The following is an 18307-nucleotide window of genomic DNA, read 5'->3' as shown; positions in this document are numbered from 1 at the left end:
TCAATGATTCTGTTTCTTTTTGGACTTGGCTCTCTCTGCAAAACATGCAGTCCTATCTGACCAACACCCTTCAGACTTTAGCGTTCAACGTTGTCAAAACTACGCCCATAAACCGCATCAAAACTTGTGTCCTCTCCGACACAAATCAAGTAAGCGAGACGAGCATACTGATCAGCCCGTAGCGCCCTCCCAGGGGCAACCTCGAACAGAGCATTGCGAAGAATAAGCCACGCAACGACGGTACCATCCAGAATAAGCCCCCATTTCTTAACAACCAGCGGTCCCTCAACACTTGCATCTATCCCAGCCCCCTCAAGCACAAATCCAATTGCCTCAAAGGCCTGAAGAATAAGCTTACTGGCCTCTTTCAGCTCTCCCTGCCGTTCATAAACACTAGCAAGCAAAGTAAGAGGTTCCCACAACCCAATCTGCAGCGCCCCATCCGGACCCTGCAAGTACGTATCGGTCAGTTGCTGAATGAGCAATTTAGCACGCTGGCGGCTAAGCACATTCAGGCGGTTTTCCAGAGCCATAGCGATCTCTTGACGCAGTCGGATCCGTTTCCTCGGGATGTGAGGCTCCGTTGCGCTGATAGCGACACACATACTGCAGTTGCACTCAAATCCCCAGTGCTGAAAATCCATGGGCTGGTTTTCTGGGCCAGGAAGCAGATACCACATTGTCAGCTCGGTGTTTGCGGGGATGTCGGTTGCCGCGCGGACGATTATCATGTCGCCAATGAAGGCGCGATTCACGTTGCACATACAGGAATGATTGAATTTAGAGGCTAAGAGCCAGACGCCGTTGGCGAGAAGTGTTTGCAAGTTCCCGCTTGCATCCTGCACGTCGGGGATGTGCTCGGCTTTCGAAGAGGCTGGACCACTGAAGCTATTCAGCGAGATTATGCTCGAGATGTGGAATCTACAATATAGAAGCGCCTTGTTAGCTTGGACATAAGAGGGGCTTTTCTCTCTCCTTACGTGTCTATCACCGGCGTTCCATCCACAGCGGCTGTTGCGGTGGCATTAAACCCATCACTGTGCAATTTGGTTAACGCTGGAGCCAACGATGGGTTTTTGCGCAGTTTGTTGATAATCGATGATGCAATAGCCATCTGGCCTCCTCGTGCAGTCGTGTTTGTCTCCATGTTGATGTGGAGGGTGTTGGCCCATTTACGCTTGAGAGGATGCTCGATCGCATACGCAAAGGCTTTCTCACAAAGGAGAAGATCGCCGACCTTGACTGCTCGTGTCGTAAATAGGCCTTGTCCCCGGGTCTCAGTTTGTCGGACTTCAACTGGGCCAATCCATGTGGCATGGTCCAAGATCGGCGGGAAGACCTTGGAGGCCTGCTCCTGCATGGTCTTGAAATTGTATCGACCCTTCTCTTGCTCTGCAAAGCGAGCTATGGCTTCACGAAAATCGTCCCTGGCTTTGGTATTTTTCGGGGATTTCTTGCAGAGCTCCGTGAATACATCGCAGCTTTCTCGGAACCTGTTCAAGCGGTACAGGCTTTGGGCTTTGCCCCTCAGAGCCAGGTCAGATTTGGGACCTAGTGGGAGAGCTTCGAAGTCACGGAGAGACGCATCCCACTCATCGACATGGAAATGGGCCTTTCCCCGGAAGAACAAGATGTGATGGGTCTCCTCCTCTGTTGGGGAGCACTCCAAGGCCTTGGTGAAACTGTCGGTGTGGTCAGCTCTGTTGACTATCGAGTGGTCTAGTGAATATTTACCATTCAATGGCAGAATAGAATCTGCCCCGGTTGAAATGTTTATAGGCCTTGGCTATCCAGTCGCCGGCCACCCATTGAGAGGTCGAATCCTCTGGAAGCTCCTCTCGCCAAACAGACGGAACCATCTTGTCATCCATTGGGGCAAAGACGATATCGGAAACATGATCCACTCTAATAACATAGTCTGCGTCGGACATCAAGGCCAAGTAGGGTTCCTTTACAAGCAAAACCCGACCTTCCTCAAGGGTGCCATCTTGGCAACAGAACGCCTCGTTCAACAGTCGGAGCGGCACGGCATCTGTCTTCTCATCCTCCACCACTGCCATGACTGCGGTCAACTCGTCTGCTAGGGCGACGATTCTGACTAAAATGTAAGAGCCCCGATGATGAGTTCCGCGAGCTAGATCCTTCACCATGACCTTTGTCAGGTCTTTCAATGGGCGCAGGCACGGTGGATAGACGGGGGCGGCGAAAGACACACCTACGGCGTTAGGGCTGTCTCGATCGGCAGACACATCCTTATTCATATCCTGTCGAAATTTGAACATGACCAACAGCTCATCCCGAGTCACGTCCGGTGTCAATTTCATGTTCCGAAGAGCCTCGGTGGCTTCATGGGCTTGGTTGTGCTCGGTCTGGAGCTTTTTGCCCTTGTCCTGGGCGACATTATCCATTTTGAAGCTTTTCTGTTGGTTTTCAGGCCCGACTCATAAGAGAACTGACTAATTTGTCTTGTGCTTCTTGAGGATGTTGAAGATGGATTCGACTGGAACCTGATAGCGAAGCAAAGCGATGGTGAGAGTCGAAGACTGTTTGTCAACATACAGGAGAGCAAAAGGAATCCCATCTGGCGGTGACAAACATGGCCAGGTGAGGCACTTCAATCTGATATTTGGGCAACTACGACCGGGGCTGCATATGGGATAGAGGTGTACAGATCTGATCCCCAGCAATGGGATGCAAGCAGACCTATCCCCCAGGCCTCAAAGGCTGCTTGATTACACCAATCCACATAAGATGTCTATGGGTGAGACTTTGAATGACTTGGCAGCTTTGAAAACAAGCCTATAAGGTATGTTCCCCTTGTGTTGCCCTTTGAGAAGCTGAAGAAATCCCATGGTAGCTTAAGGATGAACCAATACTCCCCTTTCTTCTGAATCACCCGGTCCTTGTTATAAAATTAAAAGCGACAAGATATCGGTATCTAGTAACCACCGAAAGCAGTTTCATACTTTCGTAAACGATGGGCAAGTCCGGATATCTAGTGTCCGGCTTTGTCTGCGCCGTTCTATAAATGCGTGTGACTACAGTCATTCTCTGCTCTCTTCCAGTGTAGATATTCTTTTCGCTTCAAGATCTTGCAAAGCGAATCCATCCCACTATTCTATCGCAGAATTAAGAGTGTACATAGGGTTTAGAAAGCACTTTATTCTCTTTTACAATAAGCTACACAGATCAAGCTACATCAATGATTCCTCTTGAAAAGGTAAACGGGGTAGGCACAGAGGCTTTCTTTCCAGTCTAATCCGCTCTCACTTCATTCCCATCAGACCAACCGGTTAACCCTAACTCCATTGACCGTCCCCCTCTACAGGACATCGCTTTACTCTCCATTCTTCATGTCTCCTCCCAACACAGTCTTAAAACCTTACCAAACACAAATCCATCTATCAGACCACTCAAATACCCAGGTATCAAAAGTGTTTGCTTCACTATCATCAAGGACATCCAGTCTCATTCCACTTACTCCAGTCCAGATCTTCCACCACAATCAGATCCCCTTCAGATCCCTAGACAGGGGAATTAGCTAGGAGAGCACAAACGCGTACTCGATCGTCAGTCCATACACAACGGCAATATTGCCAACTCGACACACACATCCGGAAAGAGCAATTGGCCTTGTGTAGGATACAACTAAGCCCACGATGTGTTTCTTTGTCGAGACCCACTACCCAGTGTGCAAACACACGTGTTTCGAGCTCCATATCTTCTGTCGGGAGGTTCTGCGACAACTGGACCGGATCAATGATCCCGAACAGCGGGAGATGTACGATTTGCCATTTGATGATTGTGCCGGCTGCGAGCCATACACCGTCATCGTCAGCCCGGCTGCCGTCTTCCCGAATCCTGGCATGAATTATGCCAGCACGGTGCTGGAAACTAACATCATGCGCCGGCTGGTGGATATGGAGGAGAGATGCCCGAGCTGCAGAATGAATGGGCCGTGATTGTGGTCGTCGCCGGGGCTGAAGTGGAGGTGCAGAATATGCACAAATTTGCTCTTGGCCTTATTATGGGGGAGATTCTAGTGAAAGAAACAACAAGAATACGTGATTTTAACCCGTGTGAGGCTTTTTGAGTGTATGAAAGAATATGAATTGCATAAGAGTATCATGATAAAATCCCGAAAATATTCACACATACGCCCGATGTACGAGTATAGCAGACTTAGAAAATCCCAAACTAGGTAGGCACATATATACACCCAAGTGGTGATCGTCACCTAGTGGGCAGCACCACATCCACAGTCATCGGTAGATCGCTTCTTGAAGTCTCCGTGGTATCCATCCAGTCCGTCCGTATGGAAAGTCATACCGAGACGATCACCCATCCAGTCATATGATTGCAAGATTCCAGACTTGGTATCCTGGAGCAACTTGGTGACATTGTCGACATTGAGGTCGAGATAGTCTGCGAGGAACTCTCCCACCTCGGTATTCTCATGATTGCCAGCCAACGGCCAAGCGTCCCTGGAAGACGACGCATAGATGTTGACGTCGACAGCTATGACAAAGTTAGCACCTAATACGCTAGGCCACTGCGAGGGGACATCTTACCGGAATGTCCATGAGTGCTCCAGCCAATCTGGGCTCGGCGACTGATAATATCTGTAAACACGTGTTCTGTAGTGATCTGGGGGTCTGGGTGGAGCAAGGCGTCTACTTCGGCATCTGTAGCATCCTCGATACCAAGCCCATTCTCAAGAAGGTTTTCCCGAATCCAAGCCTGTTTGGCCGAATCCTTGTCGTCTTTGCCTGAGCCAGAGAGATACTCCTCCAGTTGGACGGCAAGATATTCGCCAGAATGGCTAGCCTTGTCCAGAACTTCTGGAAGCCATAAATATTCGGGGTAGCTCTTGTGCAGCTGTCGTGCCGCAGAGAGACCACCGGTTTCGTGGTCGGATGTGCTGACGATCACACCAGGGGTAGAATCATTCTCCAGGAACTCGAGTGCGGCTGCAAAGGCCCTGTCATAAGCCAAAACCTCATGCACTTGAGCGGCAGGATCATTGCTATGGCCGGCATGATCGATGCGGGAGCCCTCAATCAGGACGAAGAATCCTTGCTCGCTATCCTCGGTGGCCTTGCTCAGAGCCTTCAAAGCAGTGCGAGTCATTTCCTCCAAAGAGGGATATGTCTCATTTTGAGTACGGCGATCGATCTCAAAAGGAATATCCCTATTCGCGAAGAGACCCAGCAGGGGCAGACTGACATTATCGCCGCCCTTGAGGCTATCGAAGCCCGCGCGGTCATCAATATAACCGAAACCATTATCAGCAGCAACCTTGACTAGATCATGATCATCGCCACGGCAGCTGCCTTCCTGGGAGTTAGGCAAGAAATGGCACCGTCCACCGCCAAGCAGAAGATCCACTACCCGACCGAGCGGATGTTCTCCAACTTCTTGCGCCGCAATCAGATCTTCGTAGTTTCGCAGATTGGCATGTGCCGCAAAGCATGCTGGTGTCGCATCCGTCAGGCGAGTGGTGACAACCAGACCTGTCTTATAGCCCGCCAACGCAGCAGCCTCAAGGACAGTTCCGCAAGGCGAGTGGTCAGGGAGCACCGAGATAGCAGAGTTGTAGCTCTTACGGCCACAGGAGAAAGCCGTTGCTCCAGCTGCAGAGTCTGTCACTAAGCTAGAGCTTGATCGAGTGCGGGAAGTTCCAATGTGGTGTTTATCCAAAACCAGAATGTCGCCAAGCGGTAGGTCGTCCTTGTATTGCCGATAGCTTCGAGTTAGGGAGAGACTGGTAGGTCCCATGCCATCAGAAACCATGAAAATCAAATTTCTCTTCCCGGTTGGCTTGCCTCCAGGACCCCAGGTTGTGTTGGACGAATAATGGTTGTGAGATTCCGCTGGCTTGTGTGGATAGATCACAGCCAGCACAATTACCAAAACCGTTGCAACAAGAGCCCAAGCAAACACTCCAATTTCCCTCCAGGAAGTCCGGATCCGTCCATCGTGCCGACGAGTCGATCGCTCGCCGGTCAACAAGGCGTAGTCTTCGTCGTTTTGGGTCGATGAGCCATCGTCGTAGGACGGACGCGGAGCCAGGTGGGACTCTTCCCGCGCCATGGCTGCGTGTCAAGGCAGAAACGGCTTTAGTGATCAAATAGAATGAACCAAATGTTGGAAGAGAAGTCAAGAGTAGGGGTTTAAGATGTCAAGGGCTTCGATTGCTTCCAAGGTTGCGTTGGTCCAAGTGGACCCTGGGACCTGGAGGCGGAGATGCGATAAGGATAAGATAGCCGGTCTCACATGATACATTCGAATTATGTATGCTATATCACGTTCCTGCATCACGGGTACACATGGAACTCCATGTAGCAAAGAAGCATTCTTTTTGTACAACGTGATCACGAGGAGAAGAGTTGATTTTACTTTTGGCGGACGTATGCTCGAAAAATACCTAGTATCTATATCATACATAAATGTTCAAGGCAGCCTCAGAAACCGCCGAGAGCCTAGAGAGGTCTAGCCTTCCATCCAATAGGTATCATTGCAGCAGCGATTTCAGTAACACCCCGCTCCGTAGCAAGCAAGTTAAACTGCGCGGCCGCATTTCGAGTATCAAGGATATCAACCCGAATTCCCAGAGAGTTGATATGACGCTTAGTTTCAGGCGAAAGCGGGAACATCGAGCCACCAAGGCCAAGAATAAGCATATCTGTGAAAGGGAAACTGTAAGCAAATTGAAAAGCTTATCCTGCGATGATATCCGCGGACAATAGCACGCAGCCGACAAACATCCAAGAGTATAACGTACCAGGCTTAGGCCAGACAAGATTCAACAACCCCCAAACCGATTCGTCCAGCTCGAACTGACCCTTAGCATTGAGCATAGCATCCTTAGCGACACGATCATTCTCCGCACCCTCAAATGCCTTCCAAGGCCGCCACGCAAACGCCTCGCCACCGACAAGCAACAATCCATCGCCGTTGGTGACCTTGACGCCGTTGTTAAGATGAAATCCGGAATCAAGACATGCGTCAATAGCCGTCGTGGGCGCAGGGATGTTCCCCAATACGTTCAGTGCATCGAAGTTCGTTTGCGTGTCTTCTTTGGACGCTGGTCCACGGTCGTGGCTGACAGGCTTGTGCGCATGTGAGCGCGGGATCATGCGGGTTGGCCGGATAGAGCTATAGTTGCGGTGTGTTGAAGGGATTGGTGTGCTACAGCTTGAGATGGGACACGAAATCGATGGGATTGGGAAGGATCGAGTCAAGTTCGAGGTGCGATGAGTGTGCACTAGCGAGGTGCGCAGAGCTCGCAGAAGCTGTGGGGATGGTGACTGCATGGATGCGATATTGATCAACGGGTTGGCCAAGTTATTTGTCTCGTTTTATGCAGAGGTTCAGATGGTGGAGAGTCTCGGTCGTGAACATTAGGTGAAGGAAAGCTTTCCGGTCCGGGGTCTTGGCGATGAGAGCTAGTGGCACCAAAGCCTGGTAACGCACACTAACTTGCGAGTTTATGTACTAGCACGCACTTACCCATACTATATTTAATTAATTATAGGGAGCTAAGTACACATATATAGGAAGTACAAAAGATTACGTGTCATGCACTTCAATTAATAACTTGGCCTAGTCAGTACCTAAGTAGAACCTTGGAGATGTGCAATATAGCAAAAAGGTAGATATGGTGCACGCTAATCGAACTGATCTTATATTAATATTGAGCCTAGCAATTAATCTATTTTGATTTTGCGGAGTCCCAATCCTGACCCTCTGCGCCTGGGTTCATATGAAACAAAGACAAGAGGAAAGACGATAACATCGTACGCGTCGTAGACCCAAAACGCCAACAACAAAATCTGAGAAATGAGAACACGATGCTTGGAAAAGAAAAACGAACGAACCGAAAAATGAGTAGAGTCATCTGTCGAGATGATGAATCAACCCCAATTTCATGCTTCCTCCGATGATTACTGCCTCCGGGAACTTTTCTTGCAAAAAGGATATAGAAAAGCATATGCACATGTTGAAAAGTAGAACAAGAGCTATTTCATGCTCTTAGGAGATTTAGCGGTTCAGGTATCGCTGCTCAGCTGGCCCGGCAAGGAACGCCTTTGCGGTCTTCATCCGATTGGCTCGAGCTGTCATCACGGCTCGAGCTGTCATCGCTGGTGGTTGCGGCACGGAGTCGCTCTTGCTCTTGCGCGGCCTTTTGTGCACGGATCTGCTTCCGCCACATGCTTGCATAGCGACCCTTCATTGCTAGAAGCTCTTCATGGGTGCCGCTTTCCGCCACTTGACCTTCAGACAGGACCAAGATGCGGTCAGCGGTAGTAATGGTGCTGAGACGATGAGCGATTACCAGCATGGTGCGACCTTTGGAAAGGGTGGAAAGTGCCCTCTGAATATGCTCCTCTGTATCTGTATCTAGAGCTGCGGTTGCCTCATCTAGAAGAATGACACGAGGGTTTTTAATGATGGTGCGAGCAATCGCCACACGTTGCTTCTCGCCGCCGCTAAGCCGTAGGCCACGCTCCCCAACCTTGGTGTTATAGCCGTCAGGGAAGTTCATGATCTTATCATGAATGCTGGCGGCGCGACAAGCTTCGAAAACCTCTTCATCGGAAGCGTTCTGGTTGGCATATTTCAGATTGTACATCAACGTCTCGTTGAAGAGCACAGTATCCTGAGGCACCACGCCAATATTCTGGCGGAGTGAATCAATCGTGATGTCCTGCACATCTTGTCCGTCGATACAAATGCGGCCATTTTCGGCATTATAGAATCTGAACAAGAGGCGGAAAACGGTGGACTTGCCCCCGCCCGACTCGCCAACCAAGGCTGTCGTGGTTCCTGGCTCGCAGTGGAAGGTAAGGCCGTTCAACGCAGGCTTTCGCGCATCGTAGGCAAACTCAACATCCTCGAACTTGATATCGCCCCTGCACACTGCCAACGGAGTAGCCCGGGGGCTATCAATCACGGTTGGCTGCTCACGGAACAATTCGAGCAGGCGTTCAGCATTAATCAATGCAGATTGAATGGACCGATAGAAGGTGCCAAAGAAATTGAGTGGGCCCTGAAGTTGAACCATGTAGGCCAATAAAGAGACAAACTTGCCCACAGGGCGCTGGCCGATTGCAACTTGGTATGCACAGATGAAGCACATGACCAATAATCCCAGCATGAACACGGTGTTTTGGCAGGTGTTCAGCAAAGTAAGAGAAAAGAGCACGTGGTATTCGGCTTTTTGGAAGTCAGCCACAGCGCCCCGGTACCTGTTGAACTCGTACTGTTCGGCGTTGAAGTATTTCACGGTTTCGTATGAGACCATAGAATCATTCCTGTTAGAATTGCAAGTCAGTTTTGAATACATCTATTTATATGCCTTTAGCTCCGAGTCTGACTTACTTGACGGCGTCTTCTTGTCGCGAGGCATTGACCATTTGTCTTCTGATCTCTGCTCTCCACTGGGCCATGCGGATGGTGACATAGAGATAACCAAATGTGGAGATACCGACAGCCAGCGCATAGTACACATCGAATGCAACCAAGAAGTACACGATTGCAATGATAAGATCGACAAGCATCGGCACCACCTGGAAGGTCACCTGTTCAAGGAACGTATTGATCGAGCTACCCTTGCTCAGGGCAGACAGGACTTCGCCGGTCTTTTTACCAAGATGGAAGTCCAAGCTGAGACCATGCACATGCTCGAAAGCGGCGGTGGAAAGTTCCATGTAAGAATACTGGCTCACGGGAATCCAGAGACTGGAGCGAAGAGAGCTGAGCAAGCCCTGGTTCCCCTGCAGCCATCGGTAGACCACATACAGACAAATTTGAATCCAGGGTACTTCGAACTCCCCGCCCTCTTCCTGGCCCTTGGTCAGGGAACCCGTAATAAGGCCGATCTGGTACGGTACCAAGACGTTGACGACTCGCTGACACATGAGGAGCCCAAAACAAAACGTAACGACTAGTTGTAAGCGGCGGGACTTAGAGGGCCACAGGTATGGGAAGAATAGCGAGTACCCGCTCAAATACTCCCACCAGCTAGTGGAAGGAATTGTTGTAGGACGCACCCACGGGTCCGTAGGCTTAGAGGGCTGGGGACGAGCGGTTCCATTCGTTGAACCATACGAATGGCCATTCGCTGTTCCATTTCCATTTCCATTTCCATTTGCATGAGCATGACCATTGCCATTTTCTGCGCCAGCGGGATCTAGAAGGCCTGTGGTCTCTGTGGCGCCATTGACTCGTTTGCTTGCCTTCTCTTGGCTCTTCATGCTCAGTGATTGAATGACATAGAGCAGAACCAGGGCAAACAGAATGAGGATGCGGATACTGTTCGACCCCACTTCCAGACACTCCCAGAATGTGATGCTCCTGCGGACCCGACCTCCCTCCGGGTTCCCAACAATGGGCTCATGGTGAGCGGAGGTGTATATGGAAAGGGAGGTGCTAAGAATGACCATTTCGATGGGGACGGCAACGGACCAACAGACGAATTGGGCTAGAGTGGGTGAGGGAGAGGTATCTAGCATTGCCATAAGTAGCACTGCATAGACAAAAAACGAGCCGACGACGTAGATCTGCGATGGTGTCAACGGGTTGACCCCTTAAGCTACCCGAATAGAACGTACCACAAAGGATTGTCCTCGCCACCAATTCTCTGACCTGGCCAGCATCACATGGACGATATAGATAGTTGCATCGGCAATGAACGTCAAGAGAACGGCGACGGAGAGCCAATTGAAAACATGTTTGACATTACGCGAGAACTCCCGAGGCGTGTGGTAGGCAGGCACCGTTCGTAGCCGCTGAGGGAGTGGGCGTCCTCCGGGACCGAGGGATTGAGATTCATGTTTGCTGGCGTTCTTCGCAGTGACAGTGGTGTTGGCAACGAAGGCCACGACAAAGAGGATTAGCAGAAAGACTGGATAGCCACTGCGCAAATACTCCAGCAGCTCAAGGGCTGCGTGGGGATCCATTGCCCACAAAATATCCCAGAAATGAGTGGGTTTCAAGCAAAGTCCATGACACCTCCCCGAAAGAATAGGAAAGGGAGGAGGTTGCCGGGTTCGGATCGGAAAGGACTGGACGACGGGTACGGCGAAGGATCGACGCGAGGAATGGGAGAAGATGACGCGGGGAGCAACCACCTCAACAGGTTTCCACGTGGATCGAAGCTTTAGGAAAAATAAAAGAAATGTAAATTATGGAGATGCAAAGCAGAAGCAAATATGGAAAGGAGTTCTCGAAAGGAAAGAAATAGGAAAAAAAAAAAAAAAAAACACTTCAAAAATATACAATGTGATTCCTTTTTTTTTCTCCCCCTACTTTGTATGTTCCCCCCTTTAAGTGGTCTCTTTTTCGGGACTCGGAAGAAAAGAAGCAGAGAAACCAGAGATAGGTAATCTTTGGATCTCCAAGGAAAATGAAGGGGGAAATAAGAATAAATATAGAGGAATGACGGTGTGTGGATTGCAGGCAGTGCTGCAGCTAAAAAGGGTATCCACACCGTCGGAACAAGCTGGACACTCTCAACTCCCAAGAGACTGTCTGATTTGGGGGGTTCTCTACTCCCGATTCGGTGTTGGGACGTTGTTTGTCTCCCGTGCTAAACCCTCGATCACTTAGAGAGCCCGTTCGATGGTCGAAGTTCCAATCGTCCTGGAGAAACAGGGGAGAGAAGATCGTCGATCAATAGATCGAGAACAATCCACGCGTATGATGACTTCACCGGTTGCCAAGGAAAACAGAAAAAAAAAGGGAAAATTGACCGGATCGTCTGAGGTAGGTCATTTATATAGAAAACGACAGATATGAATCTAGATTGGGATCTTCTCTACTCCGTACAGGATGTGTGACTCGGGCTTGGATTGGTTGCGCTCGGATATATCTGATTAGCTGAATGTCTCATTTTTTTTGCCTCTTTCCTCGGGGTTTTAGTCACTCGCCGGTGCCACTTCGGAGGCGCAGTATGGATTTGGCCACCAAATAGTGTCCTATCCATAGTCTACTTCGATCGCCATGTGTTTTCCCAACCCGGTCACGGTAAGACCGGAATCGTCTTCGTTCCTACAACATAGTACTTTGGTCTTTGGACACGTTCCCCCTCGGAGAAATTACTGGTAAGATCACATTCCAATTCGATCTCTCTCATGTGTTGTCGTCTAGACCGCTCTTAACATGTGTTCGGGCCCCAAGGAAAGGGAGATTGAAAATACGCGTATCTCCGTATGGTTCCGTACGACGCAAACAATGGATTCGAAGTCACCTGCCCGTTTCCACAGATATGCATCAATATCATTCCATTATATTTGCCCGATGCCAGCTGGGGACGCCACATCCTGAGTCATCGGGAAGAATATACCAAGTCTCCGCCCTTGAGCGGTACTGGAAGCCCCGGCAGCTTGTTCGTTCGCAATGCAAATTATCATCGTGAACGCTGCTTGTTGTCTCGAGGGGTTCAAGCTCGAAAACTAGGGAGCTATTGAGGTAGAGGGCATTGATGAGGACAACTAGGGGAGGAATAGGCGGCCTCTTTGATAAGATTCTCCCATGCGCCAACTAGGACAAGTCAGATAGGGTTCCCTCTAGTGGAAGGGCAGGTTGGAACTTGGCTGCAATGCAGGCATAGTCTGCCAATCTTGGAGAACATGCAGATTGGACATAACATACAACATGCTGCGAGGCAATGGCTATCTAGGGTTCTCCCGAGGTCATCTAGTCGATCGGCCATCATCTATGGTAATCATTCTACTAGTCTGCTTTCCAAGGTTCTCCTCTTGTGGACGATCCGGCAACGTCGCCCCGAAAGAGAGCTCGTTACTAACTTGCAACCATGAAGGATCAAAGTGTCTGTTCGCTCAGGGAGGACATGTGATCTGATTGCGACTGGCAGAATTTCTTCAAGATTGGCAATGTGACTTTTCTCCGATATCTTCTGTAAAGCTTGCTTGCTAGTGATCCAGCGTCCGAAGCTTGGAGCTAGTCAACGAAATATAGCCTTGAACTATTTTACTTTTTCGACGTTCAGTTGGGCTCAAGCAGGGGATATAAACTAATTCGGGGCGACAGACACCATATGCACTTTATGTTCACGGAAACGATAACTTCATTATCACTTGTGCTTATTATGTGCGTCGGGTGCCTAGACACGTATATAGCGACATTTCGATACGGACCTTACCCACGGCACGTAATAATGCATGAATATCAATGGTGCATATGAGTTTAGAATAAGAGGTAGTATCATAGAACCCTTCTATTCCATAATCTTGGATGTTTTCGAAACTTCTATGCAACACTACATGTATGTACGGAGTACGGAGTATGCCAGTGATCTCCACATATAGTGCGACGATGACGTAGGTCCATGTACCAACCTTGGAACAGTATGAAGGATTTTGGATGAGAAAAGGAGAAAATCTTAAGGCAAACCAAAAAAATAAAAACAGAGACTCCTTCAGTTAAGTAATGAGGGTCTACAGTACATCCAACTGCGTGTCCTCCGTACGTAGGGAGGTAAATGGAACAATCGACTACAGCTTTGTATATTCCCGGACATATAGATATTTCATTCTGCAAATACGAGTGTAATAAGCAATTGAAAATCAGAATAGATACAGATACTCCCCGTATGTATTAAACATCGAGATCGGCACATCACTTTCTTCCAACCCTGGAAATTCGTTCTAGGTGCATATGTACTTATGTACCTACATGTACGGAGTGGACAACACAACGTCCGTATGCAATGCTGTGGAGACTGCGAGGGCAAGAATATATTAAGCGCGATTAGGATCTTTCAATGCAAGTGAATCTATTGATTGAAATTTCCGCCTAATCCAGAGAGACATTGGTCCAAGTGCCCACTATCAAAGATAGGAAAATTGGGGAACATCTCAAGCAAAATGATTTTGAAAGCGTACAAAGATTTCCTAATGTTATGAATTTGGAAGAAATAACTAGGTAGGAGTTGAGATAAGGTGATTTAGAAACGCAAGAGACCTCCCTTATATGAGGTATGCGATGTAGGCAGGTTCGGGTATAACTGTACTCCGTAGTCGCCTAAGGGATCTCCTCCCTCACCGCTTGCATTTGGACGATCTTCAACTCTCTTTCCCTCCAATTCGGTTACTGGTCGTGTGCCAGAATGGAGATCTGGCTGTGAACAATGTCGGACCTCTCAGGTTCGCGCTCCCCGGTCCCTCCTCCCCCTCCGCCTCCGCCACAGAAGTATTCGAACCGCGCTGCCAATGCCCTTGCTAGATTCGCTCAACCCTTCTTCTCGGGCTCGAGGCCACCCAGTCCTCAAAGTAGTCGTGCGGATGGTCCCCGGTCGATCAGATCCAAATCGCTGTAAGTGCTGTAGCCCTTTTCACACCGCTCTCTCATCTCCTTTGTTATCATGCAATGGCCACCCCGCGGTTTGATGTCATCAGAACCCAACTAAAATTCTGTACAGACCAGGAGAGCCGCAAACTGTCACCCACAAAACCGGTATCGCAATCTCGGCGCTAGACATCTCGCCCGAGGGGACGCATGCGGTGATCGCAGGCAAGGAGATTCTCAAAACCATCCAGGTCTCGCCGAATCGCTCGTCGGAGGAATTTAATATTCGCAATGCGGTTGTCAGCTATGCGTCCACCCACCATGATGCGGGAGTTTCGATGCCACACAAGGACCAATTAAATGTGAAGGATGTGAAATGGTCACATGGCAACCATGACCGAACAATCGCAACTGCAGTCGCGAATGGTCGAATTGTTGTTTACGACCTACAGCGGCCCGGCCTTCAATTGTGTCGTTTCCAAGGCCACAACCGCCAAGTTCATAGGCTTGCCTTCAACCCCCATCGCCCTTCCTGGCTTCTGTCTGGCAGTCAAGATGGCACAATCCGGATGTGGGACTTGCGGTCTGCCTCCGCGAATCGGGGAACTTCCACGTGCGGTAGCAAACATTCGTATCAGGGCAACAGCGATGCTATCCGGGACGTTCGGTGGTCTCCCAGCGATGGGGTTGTGTTTGCGACCGCTTCGGACAGCGGCGCCATACAGATGTGGGATTATCGAAAGGTCAATGCGCCGTTGATGAGAATCGCCGCTCATGATCGCCCATGTTTCGCAGTTGACTGGCATCCAGACGGGAAACACATTGTCAGCGGTGGCACAGACCGCCAGGTAAAGGTGTGGGACTTTTCTTCGTCTGCAGAACGACGGCAGAAACCCGCCTTCCAGTTCCGAACTCCCCAGGCAGTCACGAATGTGCGCTGGCGGCCCCCTTCTTGGGTTGGCGAGTCGCCTGCGTCAGGAGAATGGCAATCATCTCAAATTGTCACTTCCTACGACAAAGAAGACCCGCGCATCCATCTCTGGGATCTCCGCCGCCCGCATGTTCCATTTCGCGAGTTCGATCGGTACGATACTCCTGCATCCGATCTGCTCTGGCGCTCCAAGGATCTCTTATGGACGGTCGGCGAAGCAGGAGCTTTCACGCAGACTGATGTTCGGTATGCACCTGCGGTGGTCAATCGCCGTCCGATGTGCTCAGTGGCCTGGAGCCCCAATGGCGAGTTTGTTGCCTTCGGTCAACAACGGCCCATGCGACGCCCGCTGGGAGTCAATGCCTCTGAACTTCTACTCCCCGAAGAGGACGAGGATAGCTTGGGCGAGCAATCGTTGAGCCGAAGTCCGACAGATGATATCTTCGATGAAGCGGCTTTGGCTACCTCCCTTCGGAACCAGCCTACCAAATCGGCCGGGATTCGACCCTCGAAGTCGCTGGGCAGCACCCCACCGAAAACAGTGGATCTTACGCCGGTACTTCCTCTAGAACAAGCATTGGCCAAGATTGCAACCCCGATGCCTAGTCAGGTTGGAACCATTGCAAGTATTCCAGGCGCCACGAACGACCCGGCAGTCTTTCGGTATTTGGCCAGCCATTACACACCGTTGATCGATGAGCACCACGAACATAAAACACAGGCCGAAGTTTTGAACTCTTTGGTTCAGTCACTGGATCACAATGCTGAATGTGCAGATGATGTTTCTCAGGCCCAGTTAGCACAAACCTGGAGAATAGTCAAATTCGCCATTCTTCAAGAACTTGAGCGTAGAGCTAGAGATCATCCGCCAAGAGGCAAAGACAGATTATCCAAGGATGGTAGCTTAATCGGCAAATCGCGCGATGATGGTCATAAAATCAAAAGCCGATTGTTCAAAAGTGTCATGGAGGCGGTTCCCGAGGCTGATAGCACGTCTAACATGCCCACTCCTCTTGCGCGGCCATTGCCTGATTCCCCCAAGGACTCGTGGTCGAGCACCGACTCTCAAATTCCTTCGTTGAGTGATGGTATGATCGACCTTGACCCACTCCCGCCTTCGGTCTTGAGTGACCACAACGGTTGGGGAATATCGGACTCGGGTACCCGACATATACCCTTGCCACGGCGACATTCTTCCATTGATGATACTCATTCATTAGGTCATTTACGGGACCCAAGACAAGAAGACTTGGATAGTGAGCAAAGGTCTGCGCCTCGGGCAATTGCCGGCCAAGCAGATTGGCGCCGTCGTGGTCACCCGGACTTTCCTCCAGAAAATTCCGAAGATGACTATGACCAAAAGCTGGAGGATAAACGTGCAGCGATTCGTGACTACAAGCAATATCACAAGAAGCCCTTGAATCTCGAATCGCCAATGGAATCTAACCGGCCTCCTCGTTCCGAGCATTACCAAAACTCCTCAGAGAGTTTCCCCATGTTTTCTACATCTGACAGTTCGCATCCCTCTAAGTCTATCGGCGCGTCATACTCGTCCAACGGGCAACTCGAGTCTCAATTTTTGGACCCTGGACAATCTGCCAATCGACTCTCGGGGACATTGAGGAGAGGATCGGTTCTAGCCTCTACACGCGAGGAATCGGAAGATGAGTTGTTTGACCAAGTTGTTTCAGGGACGGATCGGCTCCATCTGGAGCGCCCATCCAGCCCTCCAACCTTGATAACAGAATCAACTCCTCTTCAAGAACTTGCAAAATTAGACAACATGCCTTGGCTAGGTGCTATGCCTTGTTCATCAATACAAGGGATCTCACGAGTCCAAATTCCCCTCACACCGGATGGAACAGACTTGAAGCCATGGGGCATCGAAGCGATCTTGAAAGAAGCAGTCCGATACTATCATAGCAGCAGTAGCTCGGTCGATATTCAGACCGCAGCACACCTTCTTCAGAAGCTTCACATTCTTTTCCGAGATTGTGAACAAATTCTACCATATGAGGAATGTGAAATGGTGTTCAAAACTTACAATGAGCATCTCATTCGACACTCGATGGATCTGGAGGCGGCAGAGTTGCGCCTGTCTTGTGTATCAAATTATCCCGCCGTTTACGACTATGCTCAGACAGATTCGTTTATCAATGTCTATTGCCATACCTGCCAACGACCCTTCGAAAATTCCACTCAAGATAATACTCGGTGCCATCGGTGCAATACACCTCAAGCGCCATGCTCCATTTGCATGAGCCTTGAGCCACCCGCAGAATGGGTTTCAGAGCAGCATCTAGACGAGACTCCTGATTCAAACTCCGAAACCAGTTCCAACTCTTCGACGCAGTCTTCGGTTCCTACTGAGCCCGTTCCAGACTCAGAAATCAAGAACCTCGAGCCTTTCACGGTACCTCGGCCTAAGGGCTCTGCCCTCTGGACCTGGTGCCAAGGCTGCGGCCATGGAGGCCATCTAGCCTGCATCACAACCTGGCTAGGCGATATCTCAACCAGCGAAGGTGGTTGTGCTACAGCCGGCTGCTTACACGACTGCGGGCCCGGTCCACGTCGCGAATTGAACCGCCAAGCCCTGCAAGCGGAATCCAAGCGCCGCGATTCCACTAGTCGATCTGCCGGCGTCGGCCTCGTCAAGCGTGATCCCTGGACTAAGGGTGAAAGCAAGGCAGTCGAAAAGGTCCGCGGCATGCTGGGTATTGCTGGAGTTGCCGCCGCCACCGGTGGCAGTGGTGCTGGTCCGGTCACCAATACTTCCTCCCCGGTACCGGTTTCGCCCGGCGCTATGTCGCCTAAGAGGGTGCGACTTGTTACCCCGAATGAGCAAGAGTCCGCTCGGACGGCTCCCCCGTCAAGAGACTGAGCTTGAATTATCATTAAGCCTCACTGTGTATTTTATTAGCGCGTGATTTTTACCCGGCGTTTGTGATCTTCTGTTTCAATCTGATTCCCCTTTCGCGATACTTTCAATGCATCAATATATTGGTTTGATGAGATACACGTGATGAATTCCTCCCTAGGCAGACTAGAATGCATCATATGGAT

The 18307-nt window shown here is 50.1% G+C and overlaps 6 protein-coding genes across 6 annotated transcripts; 2 read left to right on the top strand and 4 right to left on the bottom strand.

The window, feature by feature from the left end:
- Window positions 1–77: 77 nt before the first annotated feature.
- N7457_009192 (uncharacterized protein) lies at window positions 78–2408 on the bottom strand (the record flags this gene model as incomplete). Its single annotated transcript, XM_057180235.1, has 3 exons — window positions 78–921; window positions 981–1682; window positions 1735–2408. The coding sequence occupies 3 exons, from the start codon at window positions 2406–2408 to the stop codon at window positions 78–80; spliced, it is 2220 nt and encodes a 739-aa protein (XP_057028621.1).
- Window positions 2409–3659: 1251 nt separating this feature from the next.
- On the top strand, window positions 3660–3962 carry N7457_009191 (uncharacterized protein; the record flags this gene model as incomplete). The annotated part of the gene is made up of 1 exon (XM_057180234.1): window positions 3660–3962. One exon carries the CDS (start codon window positions 3660–3662, stop codon window positions 3960–3962), a length of 303 nt encoding a protein of 100 aa, XP_057028620.1.
- A 275-nt stretch (window positions 3963–4237) lies between these two features.
- Window positions 4238–6093, bottom strand: N7457_009190 (alkaline phosphatase; the record flags this gene model as incomplete). The annotated part of the gene is made up of 2 exons (XM_057180233.1): window positions 4238–4518; window positions 4572–6093. 2 exons carry the CDS (start codon window positions 6091–6093, stop codon window positions 4238–4240), a joined length of 1803 nt encoding a protein of 600 aa, XP_057028619.1.
- A 389-nt stretch (window positions 6094–6482) lies between these two features.
- Window positions 6483–7316, bottom strand: N7457_009189 (Mth938-like domain-containing protein; the record flags this gene model as incomplete). Its single annotated transcript, XM_057180232.1, has 2 exons — window positions 6483–6685; window positions 6785–7316. 2 exons carry the CDS (start codon window positions 7314–7316, stop codon window positions 6483–6485), a joined length of 735 nt encoding a protein of 244 aa, XP_057028618.1.
- Window positions 7317–8065: 749 nt separating this feature from the next.
- Window positions 8066–10964, bottom strand: hmt1 (putative vacuolar ABC heavy metal transporter (Hmt1); the record flags this gene model as incomplete). The annotated part of the gene is made up of 3 exons (XM_057180231.1): window positions 8066–9317; window positions 9385–10565; window positions 10617–10964. The coding sequence occupies 3 exons, from the start codon at window positions 10962–10964 to the stop codon at window positions 8066–8068; spliced, it is 2781 nt and encodes a 926-aa protein (XP_057028617.1).
- A 3191-nt stretch (window positions 10965–14155) lies between these two features.
- Window positions 14156–18125, top strand: N7457_009187 (WD repeat protein; the record flags this gene model as incomplete). Its single annotated transcript, XM_057180230.1, has 2 exons — window positions 14156–14340; window positions 14447–18125. 2 exons carry the CDS (start codon window positions 14156–14158, stop codon window positions 18123–18125), a joined length of 3864 nt encoding a protein of 1287 aa, XP_057028616.1.
- Between the last annotated feature and the right edge of the window lie 182 nt (window positions 18126–18307).

This window comes from Penicillium paradoxum, assembly GCF_028828445.1.
Source record: "Penicillium paradoxum strain IBT 22861 chromosome Unknown utg000007l_segment0_segment0, whole genome shotgun sequence".
Classification (NCBI taxonomy): domain Eukaryota; kingdom Fungi; phylum Ascomycota; class Eurotiomycetes; order Eurotiales; family Aspergillaceae; genus Penicillium; species Penicillium paradoxum.
The sequence above is the reverse complement of the archived record's forward strand: the minus strand, read 5'-3'. Positions and strand labels throughout refer to the sequence as shown.